This window comes from Vulpes lagopus, chromosome 10 (assembly GCF_018345385.1).
Source record: "Vulpes lagopus strain Blue_001 chromosome 10, ASM1834538v1, whole genome shotgun sequence".
Taxonomy (NCBI): domain Eukaryota; kingdom Metazoa; phylum Chordata; class Mammalia; order Carnivora; family Canidae; genus Vulpes; species Vulpes lagopus.
In genome coordinates, this window is record NC_054833.1 from 45348020 (window position 1) to 45369804 (window position 21785).

Sequence of the window (21785 nt, forward strand, 5' to 3'; positions counted from 1 at the left end):
GAAGAAAGGGGCGCGCGGAGCACCGGGGGCAGAGACTCAAAAGCGAACCCGAGATATTTTTGGCAGAGGCTGGTTTTCCAAGAGGAGCACTGTAGGGAGAGGAAGAAGAATGTGGGACGGAGATACAAAGGCCAGGAGGAGCCTCAAAAAAAAAATAACGAGAAAAGACAGGGTTAGAGGAATAAAGAGAGATGGGGGCGGTGAAAGGAAAGGGCAGAGGGGAGGGAAGAAAGTAGTCAGGGGAGCCGACTCCAGGGGGCTGGAGCTGCCCTACTGCGGCCCCTCCTCCTCCTCGGAGGTCACCGGGCTGTCCCAGGGAAGGGCGGCTCCAGGTGGCTCTGGGCTGGCAAGCCTGGGTCGCACAGGCCTTGAAAACCCTCTGCGGGTTGGACAGCCGGGCTTCCAGTCCAGGCCCTGGGCAGGCAGGGTTGCTGGGCGTTCCTGGGGTGCAGGCTGGGGAGTGGGACCGCAGAGTGCAGTTGGGGAGGGTGCTAGAGGCCAGGGGGCCCCTGAGGCTTGGCACTGGGCTCACCCTGCAGGGGCTATGCAGTGGTTCAGGAGGATCCCTAGCTCCAGGTGAGGGGGCCGATTCTCTCCAGGTAGGACAGCGTCAGGCGGAGGCGCTGGGCCAGTGTGTCCAGACTCAGGTGGAGTTGGTGTCACAGCTCTAGACAAGCAGGCCAATGCTGCCATCGCCTGGAGAGGAAGGCAGGCAGGCCCGGGACGCAGGGGGAGCCATGCTCTGGTCTGCTGGTGGTGATTAGGGTTTGAACCCCCACCTCCCACCTGTTCCCTTCTGTGAACATCTCCTTCCTCTGTGGGGCTTGGCGGGCTTGGCGGCCACAGACCCAGGGACCTGAAATTGGGTGGCAGCTTCTCTTTGAGAAGTTTCAGGAAGTCAACAGTGTCTCTATAAGGTAGAGGGCCCCAGGTCCGGGGACCTGGGAAAGGCAACCCAGATTCGGTATCAGGAGATCCAGATACTAGTTCAGACTCTGCCACTCACCAGCTGCGTGACCCCGTGATCCCGAGCAAGTTCTAGCACAAGCAACCAAGCAAGTGGATTCTGTGGCTCCCTGAGGGCAGCGGTTTGTCCGTCCTGCTCCCGCCGCATTCCCACGGCCCACAGCAGTCACTGCTATGAGCCACTGCAGGAACGTCTGTGTTGACCAGTGCTGACTTCATACATTGTTCCAAGGATCAAGTCACAATGTATTTAATGCTACTTTTGAACTAAAAAAAGTATTAGGAAAATTCGTTGTGCCTCATAAATACCGCATAAGGGGCCACAGAACTGCACCAGAGTGTTCTCTTCCCCCATCCCCAGCCAGAAATCTCAGTTCTTCTAGCGTTAACCACCCAAGAAAAGGCAGAAAAGACAAAGCAATTTTTTTTAGAAAAAAGGGGACACTTCAAACCAGAGACAACTGAATTAACTTTATTCTCTTCTAACTGCAGATTCAAGGTATACAACTGAACATTGCTATTTTTCTTATGAGACTTATAAATAAAAATACAAAAAATGTTCACTACAAAAAAATCTACTGTTAGTAGGATGTAAAAAATATTCTCTTTGCTATAGAAGGCACAAACTTCACTTAGTGACACATGGAGAGAGAAAAAAACCTGCAGCAGTAAATTCATTTTTTCTTTTTTTTTTCTTTTTTCCTTTTTAAATCTTGTCAGAAACACTGAAATTACAAAGAAACGCATCAATCTACACGGAACGAAGGCAGATGCGGAAAAGCTGCGACCAGGACCGCACAACATCAGGGGCACAGCATCAGGATGAAAACAGGTAGGACTGGCAAGCAGGGCTGGGGTGGTGGGGTTTAGGGTGGTGGGGTTTGGCGGGGGGCAGGGCTGGGTGGTGGGGTTTGGGGTGACAGGGCTTGGGGCAGGGCTGGGGGAACAGGGCTTAGGGGGACAGGGAAGGGGCTGGGCAGGGAGGGGAAGCTGGATAGGTGTGGTGGGGAGAGAGATTTGTACAAAAAAGTAACCGGTTAACTTGAAGAAACAAAATTGGGCAGCCTCCTAAAATTAGGCTAAGAGGAGGTGCTGAGGTAGACATGAACTAGAACATCAATTAATTAAAAACACTATTCTGTAATACAGAGCGATCGGACTGGCACTTGTGCTGTCACCACACATAAGACAAGCCACAAAAACAAACAAATAACGAAACAAAACATAATACCCAAACCGAAAGGCTTAGTTTTGCTTGGTCCAGCAGGGCAGCAGGGCCCTCAGTGCTATAATTTACATACATATATATATATATTTATCTTTATATATATGGGTTGGATGTCATGGTACACCACCACGGCTTCTTAACCTTACAAAGATCATGCATAACACTATGTGAACAAAGCCTATGACACACACCAGGAGGCTGGTACCCTGTCTGCAAAGTGGGACGCCAAGGACCCCAGGAGGCAGGGCCGCCAGCTGACAGGCCTGCAGGACCTGCACCCCCCTCTCTCCACCCTTCTTTCCCGACCCAGCCTCCCTGGTCTGTCTTGCACCCCTCTCCCGGCCGGCTCTCTGCCTCTTCCTCCACCCACCAGCGCCCCTAAGCTGGGTCAGTCTGGCTTCTTCCCCCTCCTACTGAAATATCCAGGTAAGTGCCGCCACCAAGCTCCAGGAAAAGAGGAAACCAGACGGGAATAGAAAAAGATAGAACATAGGCCTGGGAAAATGAACAGAGTCGGATCTTTTTCTGCTTTTCTAACATCTGGTGCCCCCTCCTTTCACTCTTGTTGGGCCTGCAGGGAGCTACCCCCAAATCTCCTCCTGCCCCGCCAGCTCTTGTGCACAAAGTCCAAAGGCCATCCCACCACCGCTCGCTCCCCTGCAAGGAGGTCAGCCAAATGGCCCTCTCTCTGAAGGGCCTGAACATCCCCGCGGCCGGTGGTACCGACAGCATCCAAGAAGGGTACCATACACTTGTGAAAAATTGCAGCAGTTTTGTTTTGTTTTCTACACATGGAGAAATTCAGGCACAAAGATTAAACAAGCCTGCATTGCATCCCTGGATTGTACTGAGACACTGGGGGCCCCCCGGCCTCCCCACCCACCCCTACACCCCAGATCTACCTTCCCCATATCCGTGGCCTCCTCCAAAGCAGCCCAAAGCAGCAATGATATTTACTATTTTATATCTCTCTCTTGCTATATATATATCTCTATATATTTGTCTATCCTATATACACATAGGATTTTAATGCTTTGAATGAATGAAGGAGGGAATAGGGAAAGAGCACACGACAGGGAAATGTCACCAAAAGCATTAAGGGACACGCCTGTGAGAGCTGAACACTGGAAAGGGACCATTAACCAGCTCGGACCTCCCGGGCTGGAGAAGTTTTGCTATGCTGGATAAGGCAGTAGCAAGTAGGGTTGTCAGCAGGACCACAGCTAAAGGCAGCGGGTGGCCAAGGGGCCAGATGGTAGGACGAAGAGGGAAGTAAGAACACTCAGCTCTCACCTGGGGAGACGGTGCCCTCCACCCTCCCTCGTCTCCACAGCCCCCTTACTCCATACACATCTACAGACTCCACATAATTTTTGACCTTCACCTTGGCCATTAGGCCTGGCTAGGCTGAGAAGGCCTTGGCAAGGTCAGGATGACTTTGTTAAGTAGGAACCTGGCAAAGAGGCGTGCTGGGACTCTATGCAGGGTGTCCAGGCTTCGTGGGGGAGGCAAGGAGAGCAGAAGCCAGCACGGGCATCTCCCACCCAGTATCCTTCAGACACCAGCCTGCCCTGACCCCCTCTGTCCTCACTTCCCCCACTAGGGTCCCTCGGGGGTGGTGGGGGTAGGCAGGTGCTCACTCAGTACCGTCCAATGCTGCAACACCAAATCACAACAATACTGCATGATTTAACACACAATCACACACAAAAAGCACACACGCGCACACACGTACAAAGGGATATTTTGGTGGTGGTGGTGGTGGTGGTGGTGGTGGCGGATTTTTTTTTTTGTCTTTTTTTTTTCTTTTTCCTATTCACATTACAAAAAAGAAAGGGCAAGGTCCTGTAGAACTGACAAAGGAACTAACAAACATTACAAAAATATTACAATTTGTAAATATTAGCTCAACCCTCTCAGCTTTTATGAATAGGGCAGGAGACCCAGGCTGCGTGGGAAGGGTGGGTGGGGGCGGGGAGTGAGAGGCGTCAGCTAGGTCTATGGAATAGTTTGATTTTTTTTTTCCTTCCCCACCAAAGTTGAATGATATCTTGCTGTTAAAATATTGTTTTCTGGGATTTACAGATCCCCTAAGGGCCAGCAGTACCCCTTCTTCCCAGACTGGGGGAGGAAGCATAGTGCATAACGATTTCTTACAGACTGCCCCCTCCCCCCCAATTCCCCTCTTTTCACATTATCAACATGACAACTGCTCTAGTCACATATTTCAAGTTTAACTTTTTTTCCTTTCCAAAGCACTAACTCATTATTACAATTGCAATATCGCATCCTCCCTACCTTATCATCCCCCATCCACAGTCGAGTGACACTGTCTCCCAAATTCATATCCCACCCCCCAACACACAATGTTTAAGGCCTTCAGATTTGGTGGGCGAGATTGTGGGGGAAGGACAGGAGGGCTGGGACCGAGGGACAGGGGGGTGGTCACAGCAGCACCCATCCCTCCGGCGTCCCTAGAGCCCTCACAAGCCTTCTCCCCAAAACCGCTTCCCGAAACCACTTTTAAAAAACCTAAGACAAAAACGCAGCCACAACTTTCTCTGAGAGAGAGAGAAAGGAAAGAAAACACACACACATACATGCGCGAACACACACGCACACGCACACAACTCTTACAAATAAAGCCGTGAGATGAAACAGAGGGCCCATCCCAAAGTGAACACAAATATTGCAAATGTGCTTTCCAAAATTCAGGGTGGGGAGGCTGGGAAGGGGGGGGGGGGAAGCAGAGCAGCAGAATGGGAGGCGTGAAGGGGACAAAAGAAAAATTGGAGGAACATAAGAGGTAGCTTTTAGAAAAACAACACCCCCACCCTCACGCAACAGAACAAAGGCTGGCTCATCCCCACGCCGGCCCTGAAAAGAGACCGATTTTGGCAATGATCGCACACTCAGAGGTGGGGCCACGCAGTTGCCAGGATCTGAATAATACGGGGCCCCCCAGACCCAAATGACCCAGCAAATTGTGAGAAAGGTGGAATCTTCTCCAGAGTGTTTCAGGCTGAAGCCTTACTGGGTGCAGAGGGCGTGGGGGAGGTTGCCCCGGGCAGAGCCAATGGAGACTCCAGCCAGCGTGCCCCCGACACACCCTCCCCTCTGCCCACCTTCTGCTGCCCCCCACGCCCCCGCCCTTGGCTCCTGCATTCAGATCCTGAGTACTCCTTTCTGTGCAGCATCTTCCGGCTAGGACGGGGAGGGCGAGGCCAGCTGAAGTCTATTAAACCAACTATTAATTTACACAAGAAACACAAAAGAACGTCCTCCCTATTCCTCCAACCCCCAACCAAAAAAGAGATACAGGGGTTAAAAAGCTCATGAGGTCACAAAAAACTGAGGTAATTCAAGTACAATGTGCTAACAAGGGAACAGGGGACACGGAAAAGATGCAAAACATAACACAAAGGCCAAAGCGCTTTCAACTCCTCCTCCTCTCCTTCCTCCTCCCTATAGACTGGTTGGGGGGCGCCCTGAGAGCCAGGAATTCTGTGCTGCTCTCTGCACCAGGGCGGGGGTCCCCAGTAGAACTCCCCCCGCCTCCGGCCAGCTACCCCAGCCCCTGGTGGCTGGGGTGTCCCCTTCCTCGGGCGGAGGGCACAGTGGAGAAGGACATGTATACATCCTTCCCTCGGACGGCGAGCCTTCTCCTAGGGACTGAAATAGGGGCTGCAGGATGGGTGTTGGTGTGTTTGGTGGGACAGTATATGGTTAGTGATGTTTCCTGTGTTGGAAGCAAAAGCAAATCAACAGGAACCTTGCTCATGACTGGGCTTGACTAGGGTGGGGAATTCCATTTATTTCATGTTCTCAGAAAGCCGAGGGTGGGATGGGGGGCTCTGGAGCCAAATGCAGCCTCCCTCCCCACTAGGGAACTGGGCAAGGAGGAAGCTGCTTCCCCATCCCCCCGACCCCCATCCACAAGGGGCAGGGTGCCCTTGCCCTTGGAGGACAGGAGTCACGGGGAGACAAGGAGCTGGGGGTGGGGCGACAGCCGCGAGGCTGCTGAAGACCTTGAGGGGACACCCCCACGTGGCAGGGTGGCAGTGGGGCGGGGGGGGGGTGGTGGTGCAGGGGGAACAACAGATAAACTGAGTCATAGGAAGAGAAGGAAAGCCCCCCACCCCCATATACCCCCCTCAAACCAGAGCTGCCGTGTGACCATCAACTATGACCTGGCCCAGCCCCACCACCTGCAGACCCCCTCCCTGCCCCCGGCCCCCCTCTTTGGAGGACTCAGTCACAGGGTGACAGGCAGATTGTTTGGCTCACCCCCTTCCTAGCCTCCACTTCTAGATGCAAAAGGGGGGGTCTGGGTGGAGGGAAGAGAAAAATATACCATCATCTGAGCTGAACGAACCACCTCCACCCCCCACCCAAGAAAATGAGGCCAGCCTCCATCCAGAAGGAGGGACACAGGGCCCCTCGCACCCCGGGGAGGAGCAGTGGCCGGGTCTCCAGGTCACCTGGAGCCCCAGAGTCTCCAAGGCCAGACAGCTATCGGGTTTCCTTTTTTCTTGTCTCTTTTTTTTCCTTTTTTCTTTTTTCTTTTTTTTTTTTTCTATTTCTCTTTTTTTCCACATAGTCCTTCGTCGTCAAATTCACCCTGCTGTAACTCTTCTCTCCCGGCTGCCCGTCCCCCGCCGTGGCCCCACCTCACACGTAGCACAGGTAGAGGTAAGTCTTCTCTATCCTCCAGTCGGGGGGGATCTCCTCGGGCTTGTGGCCTTTCATGTGCTTCTGCATGGAGGAGAGGCTGGGGCAGTACTCCGTGCAGATGGTGCACTGGTAGGGCGAGGCGCCGTTGTGCGTTCTCAGGTGCTTGATCATGGCCGAGTAGTCCCGGGAGCGCTGGTGGCACAGCTTGCACTCAAAGGGCTTCTCGCCTGTGGGGGGCAGGGGGGAGAGAGCCAGGACAGAGGGAGAGGGTGTGAGGGCCTCCCGGGGACAGGGACGCTTTGGACCCTCGCTCCACCCTCAGGCTTGCCAGAGACTCCCTCCAGTTTAGCACTTTCTAGAACTCTCCATGATGAAGAATGCGCCATCCAATATGGTAGCCACTGAGCTGCTGGGCGCCTGCAGTGTGGCCAGCGCACCTGGAGCTGCATGTTCCGTGGCACTTCCCTGTTGCTGATCTCAGTGGCTGCAGTATTGCTCAGCACCCCCTTAGCCCTGCCTTACTCTTCTGAACCCAAAGGCCCAGAATCTTCCCTTCCAAAGAAAGGATATGGAATCTAGAAATGGGGCAGTGGGGTCCCGAAAGCCCTTAGGGACGGCTCTTCAGCACAGCTCCTTTCAGGGGAACAAGGCGTAGGGTCCTTTCAGGGCTATAGCTGGTGGGGAGGACGGGGGTGAACGTGAGGGAACCCCACCCTCCAAACATGCTCCATCCGGGATGCCTATTCCCCTGAGGCTCCCAGAGCCACCCCTGGACCCTGAGCCTTCCCAGGGGGGCCAGGATGGGGAAGGGACACATAGCCTGGGAGTGCCTGGCCACACCCTAGCTGCTACCCACCCTACCTCCTGCCAGTTAGAGTCCCCTGGAGCTGAGCAGAGGGTGTGAGGGAACCTTGTTTCGATACAGTAATTAACTGGCCAGCCATCTCGCTATCGATACTCCTCTGTGCAGAGGCCCCAGCAAATAATGAAGTAATGAACAGCCAAAGTGATCTAACTATCGACCCGCTATTTACAATAGTCACCACCGATGCATTTAATGATCCGCTCACCAGGTCACATCCCCAGCAGGGGGCTAAGGAAGCCCTGGGGCTCTGGGAAATGCTTGGAGTGACTCTGGCTGTCAGCAACAAGCACCTGAGGCTCTCCTCTGGCCCAGGCCGGGGGCAAGAAAGCAGAGCTCCATAACGCAGCATCCTCTCCCTCTCCTTACTGCTTCCCTGTTCTCCCTGCAGCTTGTGGATGCATCCTCGCCCCTCGGCCAGCAGGACCTGTCTGAGGTCACCTCTCCCCCCATCCTCTGTCCCCAGGTCAGGACAGCTGTTTCGCATGATCAGAGGAGGCTTCCTACTTTGCTAGATTCCACTACCTTCCACTACCTCTTATCCTCATAGGAAGTCCTTCTGAATATCCACCTCCCCCCCCACCCCAAAGCCACAACCAGCAGGGTGCTGCTGGTAAATGTTTAACAACTAACTCTCCAAAAAAGCCCAATTTTGTAGCATTTGCCTGTGGCCGTGTCTGAGGTGATGTGGCTGCACTTGGGAGTCAGGGAGAGACATGCAGGTGGACTTCCATGAGCTGGTGCAGGCCAGCTCCAGCATCCGCCACCCCCCAGTCTGGCAATTCTGGCCACTATGGCCACTTCCCCTTGCTCTGTCCTCAGACCCCATGCCCCGATCCTATTTCTTTTACATAAAAAAGAATGTGAAGGCCCTCTGAAATGGTAAACATCATACAGGTAGAGGCATCTGTGAATATATCTGTCTGCGATCTGACTCCCAGCGTCCCAGCCCTCATCCTAACCTAACTCAGTGCTCCCCTAGCCCCCAGGAACAAGAAGCCCTGCCCAGCGTTTGCTTTTAGTCTTCAGGCCAATCTGACCCCAATTTAGGGCTCACAGATCAAAGTCATCTATGCACTGTTGGTACGGCTGCCTGGAAGGTGGGTCTGGGCTCCTGGAAAGTGTGCTGTGATCCACTAGCAACGTGTACCTCAGCCTTGCAGGGGACAGTGGCGCCTGGGCCGTGCTAACCTTTCCCAGAACACGCTCCACTCTCCGTCTCAGCCTGGGACCATGCCCACCCAGGCTGCTCTGGAGAACCACCTGCCCCCTGCCACTTATACCCAGGTCCCCGCGCAAGCTGGGGTGCCCTCACCAGTCCTCCATACCTGTGTGCACCCTATAGTGTGTCTCCAGCTGGTGCTTGAGGCTGAACTTCTTGCCACAACCATTGCACTCGTAGGGTTTCTCGCCCGTGTGTATGCGTTTATGACTCTTGAGTGTGCTCTCGTCCCGGAAGCAGCTGCCACAGAACTCACACTCATATGGGTGGTCGCCTGTGGGGACAAAAGGCTGGATCAGAGCCTCGTCTCCCCTATCCCCATCCCCTCTTCAAGAGGTGGCAGGGCACATTTAATGCACCGAGAAGATGAGACTGCCTATCTTCACCACCGTTCTTCAAAAACATATAAGGACCCGTGGCCCTCTCTGGGACCCAGTGGGAACCAGGGAGCTTGTATGCACACACATGTCCATACTTTACAGGGGCCTAGAGTTCATCTGTGGGTCAAGGGCCAATCCCAGGAAGAGAAAGCCCATTTGGTTCAGGGATGAACAGCTGACCCCAGAAAGCAGACCCCCACAAGGGGAGGGCAGACCCGTGGGCTGACACCTTGCCCCCCAACTTCTCCTGCCACCCTCTTCCTTTCTCATAGGTAGCCTGACTGCCTCTCCTGCCCTCAAAAAAACCCCCTCCAATTTGGGGAACTAGAACACACTGTCCCCCAAATGCCTTGTGCTCCCTCCTCGCTCCACAGTTACAACAATTATCCCCTCTGCTTGATTTCCTCTTTCCTTGCTTCAACGAACTCCTACTCATCCTTCAAGACCCAGTTCACACATCACCATGGTTTGGAAGTTTCCCTTCAACGCCTCCCACCCAGGTAAACGGAGTCGCTTTCTTCTATCCTGAGAGAGAAGAAATACCTAGCACTCTGTTATTTTAGCAGCAGGATCATTTTTATGGGAATTTTTAATTGGAATGGTCTAACCTGCTGAAGGCTCACCACCATGCTAGGAGCCTTACACACATCTTATCATGTAATCGCTGCAATCACCTGACAAGAAACACACAATTCTCATCATATAGACGAGAAGAATGAGATGCTTAGCTGATCTCTAAGGTCAAATAGCTCATAAGCCGCTGAGTCAGGATACAGATCTGGTTTTGGAGTCTGAACGCTTGATAACTTATCAGATGGCTAAGTTGCACACAGCCCTGTCTCTCCTGCCACGCACACTGTACCCTGAGGATGGAAGCACCTTGAGGGTCAGAAGGGAGACTTGTCGATCCTTGTTGCCTGGGTACGTAGCACACGGACGACCCAGGGCAGATGCTCAGGCCTGGAAGCGGTGCCGTCGGCCTCCCTTCTGTGTGTGGCACCCATTAGCCCCCTGGAGGGTGAGAGGGTGGGGTGCTGGGATCCACCATCTTTTGCTTTGTACCCAAAGTGGAGGCTTTGGGGGCTGAAAGGTGAGGCCTTCGGCGACTTATTTATTACAGGAGTGAAGGCACAGACAATAAAGATAGATGGATCACCCCAGACTTTGTTCATGAATATTTAAATATCGCTGATTCGTCTTGTCACTGTAATTACAATTTCTCTGGGCTGCATCTCCAACAACCACAGTTTATGGTAAAGAATGGCCCACTGTATTTCACTTGTCCCTCTGCAGATGTGCGGGGCTGCCAACCGTGTAATGTCCTCTGCATTTCATACATTTTCTTCGGCTGCTGAAGGCTTAAGTCATCCACAATGACCTACGTTTTTTCATTATCCCCATGTCAAACTGCACTCGTGCCTGGGCATAAATTGTCCTTCTCGTTATAGACTCGCGTGCCTATGCCTTCACTTCCTCTTTAAAATGATATTTTACTCTCTTGTCTCTCTCCTCCTCAGGCCGCTAACCAAACCTCCCCCCCTCTCAAACGCAGGCCCCCCGTCCCCACATAAATTCTCATCTCTCCTGATGGTGCTGAAGGGTTTTTAAGGCTCTGTGGGGAGTGGATGCTGGGGTCTGCTCACTGCGGGCTCGCTCTCTGCAAGAAGCTCTGAAGACACAGAGTGGTGGTTGGGAGCACTCCCAGGCGGAGTCAGACAGGAGAAGCTGAAAGAGCAGAACCACATCTCCACATGGGTTCTCACCAAGCTACAGGGTACAGCCCTGGCTGGCTCAGAGGCATGGGCAGGTCTGGAGACAGACCAAATCCTGGGCTTCCCGGCACCTGCCAGGGCCATACAGACCACCTGGTCCCCAGCCTCCAGCCCCACCAAACCCAGGGGGAGTAGAGGTCTATGCAGACCCTGGTCCTCACTAGCTGTGCGTCTGAGTAAGGGCCAGTCTGCGCAGGCCTGTGCCGCGTGCTACTCTCTCTGTGCAGACGTCTGCACACAGCTCCCCCCCCCCCCCCCCCGCCTCCGCCTCGTTGACATCCGACTCCCCCTCCTTGCCGAATTGGCAACGATAACGACTTTAATCAAGGATTCAGTATCCTCATTAAGATATAAATAAATAAATAAAGCAAGGGCCACGTGAGACTTCCAACGAGAGCCGGTAATTAAAACGTACATCGGCAGCCACCCGACTGAAGTGGGGGGGAGGGAGCCGCCGTCTGTGCCTTCCCCTCCAGAGGGGGGCCCTAAGAGTTTAAAAAACAAAGGGTTAAAGCAGAGAGGTTTGTTTGATCAGATTTTTATGAATTTAATTATGAAGTGGATCACATGTTAAATGAGTTTAAATAGGAAATCTCCAGAGTCAGCCCAGGGAAAGGAGTGAAAAGAACTTTGAAGGGAAAAAAAAAAAAAAAAAAAAAGATGCACACACACAAGCACACGCACACACATGAACACACACGCGTGCACGCACTTCGAAGCATGGTGAGCACCTAGCCTAAAATCCTCACCCCGAGAGTTAATGGTGTCAGTGTTGCCATAATGTACACAAAACTGGCTGCAGAACTCAAAATCCAATTTGTGGTATGTTGATTAACTCTGTAGCCTCTTTAATGAGCTTGACATTAAGTGCAGGACAAACGAGACTAATTAGAGCCCCTCTGGCCTGCCCAGTGCATCTGTGACCCCAGCGGCCTGTCCTCACCTGGGGGTTTCCCTGGCACTGGCCAGGCCCCTCCCCAGCGGCCCCTCCCCTTAGCACAGCTGAGAGTTTATTATATGATGAGCTGTGTGAGTCAGGGATCCATCAATGCCAAGAGCGCGGCTGGACTAACCTACCAAACACAGCTGCCGATGCTAAACACCCGGCCTCGGCAGCAAGTGGGCCAAGAGCAATGGAATATTAATGAGGCATTGTGTAGGGGGTGTGCTTGGCCTGTACAGGGCTTATGTGCACTGGGCCTCACTGGTGTGAAAATCGATGCATGTTTGTGTGTGTGCATGTGCGCACACACATAGGCAGCACACATGTCCATGTTTCCTAGATTAAACAGGTACTTCTCTCAAACTATGTCTGGGAAGAGCCCCTCCCCACAGATCTGCACCATGACAACACAGGAGCAGGTGATATTTTGATGCCTGCACTCCTAGCAGGTAGCGTAGGCAGAGCAGGGCATATCCCGGGTGGACGTAGCAGATGGGATGACTCAAGTCCTATGAACCCAACTGATTTGACCTAGCAGCATGCTCAAAAGTGGCTGAAAGGTGACTGGCCGTTTTGTTAAGGCTGAACTTGGGGACCCAGTGGGGGGGAAGTGTGGACAGGATAGTGTGTGTTATCTGCAAGGGATCCATACGCAGTCACTATAGACAAAGTCCTCCTTGACACCCCTTTCTCCTTAGCCTTTCTTGTCGGGCCCTCCCCTCTGCGACCTCACCTCCTCCTGTGCCAGCAAACCCAAATGGTTCCAAGCCAATCAGGTGATGCTTAAGGCAATATGCTCCCCCCAGGTGAATGGCATCAAAAAGTGAGAGTCCAGGCAGGCTCTCTGATGAGGACACTTGCTGCTGGCAGGACAGGCCTGCTCAGTCCATGGTGAGCAAAGCCCCTCCCTCAAGTCGGCAGAGCCTGCCACCCGAGAAAGGCCTGGCCTACATCCTTAATCCCAGAGCTGTGACAAGACCCAGGAATGAGGAGGGAGAGGGTCCTACCATTCCTGTCTTGAGGCACTCATCTTTTTAGACCGTCTCCAAGAGACATGAGCATACACTCTGTCGTATACTCCGATATGGAGTCTGCCTGTCTGTCTCCCTGTCCCTCCCACCCCCTTTCCCAGCCTCCATGGTCACTCCAAACCCGGGATCGAGCACACAGGAGTGGAGACACATGCAGACTCTGAAAGGGATGCTCTTTTATCCACTGAAGACCCAGTTTTGTCATAGAGAAAGGAATGACTTTAAGTCACCCATTACCTTGGCTAGGGGACTAGAGGCTGCTATGAGAAAGCAATCTGCCTCTTGGCCCTCATGGTCAATGTAGAGGGTCGTGGCAAGGACTAACCAGCACCTGGGCACGTGGCCCAGGCCCCTCAACTCACAACTACTTTCCCTCCCCCATCATCTCATTGTTTATAAGCCCTCACTGTCTCCCCTAAAGGTTAATGGCCAAGTATAGAAAATATGCTTGTTATTTTGTGGTGTTTTTTTTCTTCTGTTATTTTGGAGCAAGCAGGACCATTTCTGTAACATTCCCTTAAGAGCCCAAGGCTGATTCAGGAGCATGTGGCCATGGGGTGGAGGCCAGGGAGAGTGGTGAGGGCTGTGGTAGAGACCAAGCAGGCAGGCTTTCCTCAAAATGCATTGTGGGTCCACCTGCAGCAAAATCTTTGGGGAATATTTATTCATTATATTGAGTCTTGGATCCTACTCCATATCCACGAAGTCAAAGATTCTGAGGGTGGGTGGCACCCAAGAGCCTGCATTTCTAAGGAGTACCATTTCAGCTGAGCACAGAGATTGAGACCCTCAGGTCCCCGACGTGGGACAGGGACAAGAATTAACATTTACCTGTGCTACGGAACCCCCATAGCATGCCCACCTTGAGCAAAGAAGGGCTGAGGGCTAACTCAGCCTGACCCCTCCACTGGATGTCCTAGGAGGTCCATCCAGACGTGGATTCCCAGAGACTCTGATCCAGCCACCACCTGGACGGGCCTACCTGTGTGTGAGCGCAGGTGGCGTTTGAGGGCGGTGTGGCTGGGGAAAGTCCGGTTGCACTCGCTGCAGATGTAGCTGCGCACGCCCGCGTGGACCTCCATGTGCTGCTGGAGTGCGCTCTGCGCCTGGAAACGCTTCCCACACAGCAGACAGAAGACGGCCATGTCCGTGCCTGTGGGAGACAGGGGCAGGAGAGCCTCAGGAGGGTGGAGCACAAGGCTCTGCTCTACTCATGCAGGCTAGAGCAGGAGCCAGTGTTGGGGCTGCTGCCTCTACTCCCCCCCGAGCTCAGCGGCGAACCCAGAGGTGGACCAGGCCAGGCAGCGTTGATGGAGCACCTAGCGTGTGGCTCCGATGGTGGACAAAAACTTACCTCTCACCCTCGTGGGACCTAAAGTCTACTGGGAGAAAGAGAGACAATCAAATATGTCACAACAACAAACAATGAGTCAGCCGTCGTGCGGGGTGCTGTGTCAAAGGCAGGGTTCTGAGATGGCGTGTATCAGAGGGGCTTCTCGGAATCTGGGGCAGGAGGTGGAGGTCGGATGGCCTCTGTGGGGGGATCCCAATATTGAAGACAGCATGTGTGAGCCAATGTTCAAATGGAACCACTCTCAAGTCCCATCTCCAGAAGGCAAGCTCTACCACCTTGCCTTTCAGATAAGCCAAATGCACAGAGACTGAGCAACTTGTCCAAAGTGCCACTGAGTTCAGAAGCTGCAGAGCTACAGTGCAAACCCAGGCTGCCTGGGTCTGAATCCTCCCCAGAGGCTCCCTACAGATCCTCTTCTTTTAACCAGCTTTCCCTTCAACTGAAGCACACATCTTAAGAGTCTCTTCATTCAACACAGGTTATTCTAGTGCCTTCTATAAGGAGGACCCCCTCTTGGGCACAGGGGATCTAACTATGGAAAACTACACAAAGTCTCTGCTGTCATCATAGATGTCAACCAGCACATGGGGCCAGTGGGGGAGAGTGTCCATGACCACCCTGGCCTGGAAAAAAGATGCAGTTATCAGGGCACCAGACAGAACAGCACAGCTAAGGGAGACGGTGCGGGGAAGGCCAAAGATAGAGGCAGGCCCAGGTCATATGCGGGTCTTGAAAACCATGTGAAGACATTTAGGCTGCATCCCAAGACCAATGGGCAACTGTCTAAGGATTTCAAGCTCATGGGTGGCATGAGGTTCTCATTTCATGCTGTCTGGCCATTCTCTGCAGGGATGAGAAGCACAGGTAGGTACCGCGTGGTGCCCTACAAACACAAGCTGCTTTCTTTGTTTTCGACCCCCTTTCTGATCCTGCTCCAGAGCCATAGCCGCTCTGGGTACAACAGCACGTGAGGAAGCATCTAGACCCATCATCTAAGTCCAACTGGTGGCTCGTTGCCCACCATTTTGGATCCTGTTTCCCTACGCATGTCAGCTGCCCCAGGAGCTCAGCTGCTCCCCTCCCGCTGGCATCTGGGCAGCATCACGGTGCTCAGCCCTGCACCACCTTGTCCTGTGTAAAGGACACAAGTGGGGAAGGGCAGACAGGCCCAGCATCCGTCAACACAGCCCAGAGGGGAAGAAGGGTAGAGATCTGGCTGCTTGGCACGGAATCATGGTGCCCCAGGGAGGAAGCAGAGTGGTGACGAGGAATCCATGAAGACCCTGCTGCCTCCCTGGTCCATCCATGGAGACGGCAGAGGGGTGGCCTGTTCTCGCCAACTCAGTCCTGTTCATGGCTGGGTTGAGGATGAACCAGCGGGAAGGCCAGACCCTTTGGTCCCCCCATTCCTCCAGCCCTCAGGGCCACCCATGCAGGCTACTCAGAAGGCCGGGCAGCTGCTGCCTGCAGCCAGGTCCAGGGAAGGCTGGACACAAAGCAAGAGCACGGTTTTGCTCCTGCCTCGCCAAGCAGAGGGAAAGGAACTAATACATATGATGTGCAGGTGCTTTATCCATGTCCACGAATACCTGCATCCAACCCCACAAGCCAGGCACTCTCATCCCCCTTTTTACAAATGGGAGAACAGAGTGACTGGACAACTTGCCTAAGGCCACATGGTCAGAAGAGGCAGAGCTGGGATTTGGAAATGCCTCATCTGATTTCAAGAGCCACAAAGCTGGGCGCATGTCTGTTTCCAGGTGTGCCACCTGTCCGTCTGGGCTTCTCCCAGAAGGGGCATTGTAATGACAGCCCACCGCTGCAACCCCAGCGCACCCAGGGCCCACTCCAGGAACAATTAGAAAACCTGGGCCATGGGACATCTGGGTGGCTGAGGGGTTGAGCATCTGCCTTTGGCTTAGGTTGTGATCCCGGGGTCCTGGGATCGAGTTCCACGTCGGGTTCCCCACAGGGAGCCTGCTTCTTCCTCTGCCTGTGTCTCTGCCTCTCTCTCTCTGTGTCTCTCATGAATAAATAAATAAAATCTAAAAAAAAAAAAAGAAAAAACCTGGGCCATCAAGTGGACTGGCAGCAGGGGTCACAAGGTACAGCTCTCTGAAGCCTTCCCACCTCCCCCAGCCAGCAAGAACCCCGTGAGGTAATGGGATGCTTGGCTCCACTTGGCAGAGGGGAGTGGTCTGCCCGGTGCAACCAGCTCAAGAGCTGACAGTGGGTGCCCAGTGTCCACCCCAGCCAGGTCGACACCCCCAAGTGTGCAGCCCATCTGCAGCATGTTCTGTGACATGGCTGCCCCGGCTCTTTCATCCTGAGGACCCCAGCACCAGCCCCAATCAAGCCACATGTCAAAGAGCTGCCTTAAATTGGTATGCTGGAGCAGGCCTTGGGGCCAAGCTGTGCCCTTCGGCAGCCCAGACTCCTCCTTAGACATCCTGAGATCCCCAGGGTGCAAGGTACCTGGGTCAGAGGGAACGTGCCGTTCCCAGCAGGACATTCCAAGCCTACCACGCCGGGCCCAGAGGAGCTCTGTGGGCTGGTCCCTTCCCTCCCCAACAGGGCCCACTGAGAACCTCACACCACTCAGCCCCCAGGTCTTTCCAAGGCTCCTCAAAGGTGCCCAGCCAGGCCATTCATACTTCTTAGGATGGCTTGAACCCATTTCGTGTCCATCTAGCACACCCAACAAACATTTACCAAACATAGGCACTGCTAGGTAACAAGGGATATACTGAGAACAACCAGAGAAACAGGGTCTCAGACAAGCTGGGGATGCAGACAGGGTGGCTCCATAAGAACTTCGGCTTTGAGAAATGAAAAATATGGAGAAGCCAAGGAGCAGAAGGAGGGGTACAGGAGCGACATGAAGGAAATGCTGAGAGCAAATTTTAGAGTGGGCAGGGACACAGGACAGCCCCAGATGATGGGGATACGCAGGGAAGGTCAGTGGGGGGCAGATCACCACGGCCGTATCACCCACCGAGTAGGACAGATTATACTTCATTCCACAGGCTACATGGTGCCTGGAATGGACAGGCATGGGGGGTGGTGCCAGCATGAACCGACCCGTATGCAAGAGCAATGCCCCTGGGGCAGCGTGAGGGCCAACCGCAGTGGCAAAGCTGGAAGCAGGGAGAGAGCTGATGGTTGCTGTGATGCCACCAGAGGAGGATGGGGACCAGAGCAGGGGAGGGACTCTCAGGAGGGGGAATAGAGAAATGAAGTTTGGGGAAGATGGCATGACAGGACCTGGCACAGGGGCTCAAGTTGGGAAGCATGGTGTACCCAAAGTCCCGGACTGCCATCTCTGCACCCTGGTGTCTGGTTTCGAGTTATATAATCACCACTTTGGAAGGAAATGCTACAATGTCCATGCAATGGTCCCTCTCCCCTTCCTGGGACGTCCCCCAAGGCTCAGGGGCTCTCCTTGACCACTGATATACTGGCCGAGGTGCAGAGATGAAGAGAAGAGGTCTCTGAGGCCCCACAGTCACTCTCCCCTTTCTTCTGCTTGGAGACCAACAGCTGAGAAGATGGAAAAATATTTAAAAAGAAAAAAGGAAAAGGTGGGGGCAGAAGTGGAGGAGACACAAGAAAAGCTACTGGTGCATGCAAGCTAAAAATCTAGAGACTAGATTTGAGTTATTAAATAATTTGCTGTAGTTTCTGCCTAGCTGATTGTTCGCATGTATGATGAGTCAGGGCAGATTCTATTACACTGGGAGATTAAGCAAATAAATGCTAGCTTTTGGAAACACATTAAAATGTGGGACTATGGAAATAAAATTATCTAGAAAATTGTATTAGCAATTCATTAGCTGCCATGAAATGTGCAGCCGGGCAAGAGGGCCGGGCAGTATTAAAACACTCTGCTCCTTGCAATGCCCGAGCCGCAGGGATACCTGGTGCTCCTTCCTCTGCTATAAAGAGACCTCATGCCTGATATCACCGGGGAGACAGGAGGAGCCTCCACTGGTTGTAGAAAACCTTCAGAAATCATCTGATCAGCATGACACACAGGAGACGAGAACAGCACAGGGGTCTTGGCTCTGCCACTTACTTGCCTTGTGATTCTGAGCAAGTCATCGAACTTCTCTGGGCCACAGTTTGCTCATCCTTTGCCACAGTGTCATTGCTGAGAGCATCAAATGAGATACCCATGCACAAAAGCTTTATAACTATAAAGTGGTAGCAGAGCCATTGCCAGCCCAGACGACGCCTTTGTCTGAATTAGAAAATCATGCCTCTTCCTCTGGGCAGACAAAGATAGTCGCCTGGGTGCACAGCTCTGGCGAGCAAAGACAGCTGGACTCCAGCCTCCATTCCCCCCTTAGCTGGGCATCCTCCTGCAAATGACCCGGATGGGCATCACGGCAGCCTTGCACAATGTACAAACTGAAGTTGTTTTATCGACTCTGGGCTGCTTCTTCCAGGAAGCTGACTCTAGAGAAGCATCTTTGATGAGTTACACCATTTAGGACTCCGTGCCAAGAACATCTTCTTCCTCTAAGCCATCACGACTACAGCACATAAAACCCTTTGATGCATTTATTTTTGACATTCAGCTCTGCCTACTAGATTGTAAGCCCTCCAAAGCAGGAACTATTCTCTTAATCTTCATATTGCCCAACACAGAGCACTGGGCTTGGCATATAGTAGGCACTCAGTAACTGCATGGTGCATACAAGAATAAGTAAGGAGCTGTGGGACAGTCACATAGAGCAGAGGAGGGGTCGGGGGGGGGGGCAGTCCCAGGACAAAGAGTTAGAAAAAGCTCAGACCAAATGAAGCCATTACTGAGTACTTCTAGCAAGACTCTCTCTGGAAATTAGTAACACCAGGTGACCCACAGGCATCTGATCATGTTGGGGCCTCTCATGTCTGTCTGGTAGGTTAGATAGGACTCCCCAGTTCTCACTCCGTGTCTGAGCTCTTGTTGCTCAGAAGCAAAGATCGAGACCACAGATGGACCAATTTTACCACATCGTGCAGTGAAACACACAGAAGACCTCAGTGCTGGCCCAGGGGCCCAGCCTGCTTGGCTTTGTGACCCTGGGCCAAGTAGCTGCCGCCCTGGGCTTCATTTCTCCCTCTAGAAAATGGCATTCGTAACTCACCTGCCCTTTCCACCATCACCTTCTCAGTACTGTATGTAAATGCTACAAATGTGTTGTTTTCAATCCATCTGGAAATCTTAGTGTAAAACCGAACACATAAATGAGCATTGGTCTTGGGGTGCCTGGGTGGCTCAATCTGTTGGGGGTCTGCCTTTGGCCCAGGTCGTGATCCTGGAGTCCTGGGATTCAGCTCCATGTCGGGCTCCCTGCTCAGCAGGAAGCCTGCTTCTCACTCCCCCTCTGCCTCTCCATTGTACTTGTGCCCTCTCTCTCTCTCAAATAAATAAACAAAATCTCTTTAAAAAAAAATGAGCCTCGGTCCAAGGAAATAATTTATCAGGTCAAAGAACAGCATCCTCTTCTGAAGAATGAATGGGGCTCAGTCTCGAGCTGCACTCCAAGGGTGTCTGCCTCAAACAGCTTGTCACTGGAGGTAATACAAGAGGTTATGGAGGGAAATAACCTCTGGAATGAAAATCTCGGTTCTAGGTAACATGGGCAGGGCCCATGCAAATATCTGGGCTGCCACTAGCCTCACTTCTGTCTCTGAAGGTGGTGACCCACACCTCATCCACCCTCCACCCCCAAGGGCAGTGAGGCCAGTTTTGGCTGTAGGGCATGTACGACTCACAGACTCTCAATTTAAAACAAGTTTAATTATAGCCAAAGAATAGGAGAAAGCCAAGGCCAAGGTGGAACAGGAGGCAGGTGGGGTGACATAGAGCCAGGATATTTATTTCACCCAGGTGATGACCGGGACTGAAATTATGAGACACAAAACCCTCATGTTTACACCTGTGCCATTTCCATACCAATTAGCTCTTTAATAGAAAGGAAGGAACAGGATCAGAGGGGTACACAGCTGGAAAAGATGTTCAGGTGCTACACCTTCTTGGAACAAGGCTCTTATTATCTCCAGCATAAGCAGTTTCTTAATCAAAAGAGCAGAGGGATCTAAATATACTCTGGCTTTTTTTGGTAAGCTAGCTATGACTGGCGCATGTGCTGGACTGTGTGCATGCCTGCGTGTCTGTGTGCGTGCACATGGACCATGGATGGGCTTGTCAGGTCCAACCCCACCTAACCTCACCCCTCCAAGAAACAGCTGCTTTCCCTGCCACCCTCAGGGTTTTTTCTCTGCAGAGGAAGAAAGTATCAACTTTAGGGGTTGTGAAAACGCTGATTTAAGCCAGAACCATCTCCCACCCTCCACCTCCACCCCAACACCCAAATCTTTCAGACAGGTCTTTCTAGTTCCTCTGCATGATGTTTCTGGCCGCAGGCAACCCTGGGAGCCACACACTAAAACCATCGCTGAGACTACTGCCTTTTCCCCTTCCCTGTCTTTCTCTTTGCTCCCCTCCACTCAACAGGTCACTGTTGGAGAATACGGAAGAACTGCATTATCCACTGAGCAAGAGAAAAAGACGGAGACAAACAGCCCAAGGCTGACTCACACCAGGCAGGAAGGCTCTGTCTGCATCTCAAGAGGATGTAGAAGGCTACAGGTGTGGAGGAGGCAGGGACAGGGAGCAGACGGAGAGGAAATGAATGCCCAGCCATGACAACAGCTCCCCCTATACCATCATTTAGGGCTTGGCTTCTTTTCAAGGGATCTACTGGAGAAAGGGCCAAGAGCTCCCTTGCTAGCGTGGGCACAAGTTGCACGATCATCTGGGTTGAGCTCCTAAATTCTCAGCCTTCTTCAGAAAGCGGCTGCATGCACAAGGGGCCAGTTTGCCCAGCCCAAGAGACTGTCAGCCCACTGACCCCTGAGAAAAACCACTTCTGAGAGTGGGAGACTCTAGCAGACTACAGCCTCGCCGTAGTCTTTGCTGCTGTCAGCCTCCTTCCCTCCCAAGACAGGTAGAGAAGACTGAGAAAACATCTCGGATGCCTGCCTTGAACCAGATTAGCCACAAGCCTATGTGTGGGGACTTGGGGCTTGTCTCCCACACACAGAGTCGCCTACTGCGGGGACACCTTTAATCACCTGTTCAGTTGCATCTTCTCAAACCTGGAGCCTGGACCTGAAGCCTGGTCCAGCCTTCTCAAAGCCTGGAGCCAAAAACCTTACCATCTAGTCTTTTTGTCAGTCCAGCCCCGTCAATTCCAGCCTCCTGATCCAAGCCCTCCTACCCCCGTTTCCTGACTTTTCTTGAATCTTGGAAGGCAATCTATATAACCTCCCATTTCCACAAGGGAAAGGGGGAATGTTATG

The 21785-nt window shown here is 52.8% G+C and overlaps 1 protein-coding gene across 4 annotated transcripts in view; it reads right to left on the reverse strand.

Moving 5' to 3' along the window:
• Window positions 1-1422: 1422 nt before the first annotated feature.
• Window positions 1423-21785, reverse strand: part of ZBTB16 (zinc finger and BTB domain containing 16) — a 187641-nt gene continuing 167278 nt past the window's right edge. For all 4 annotated transcript variants that reach the window (XM_041769803.1, XM_041769800.1, XM_041769801.1 and 1 more), the window contains 3 exons: window positions 14061-14231; window positions 9059-9226; window positions 1423-7095 (listed from right to left, as the gene is read on the reverse strand). In XM_041769803.1, the coding sequence (XP_041625737.1) occupies window positions 6866-7095; window positions 9059-9226; window positions 14061-14231 (569 nt within the window). In that variant the 3' untranslated portion in view covers window positions 1423-6865. The remainder of the gene's footprint in view (window positions 7096-9058; window positions 9227-14060; window positions 14232-21785) is intronic.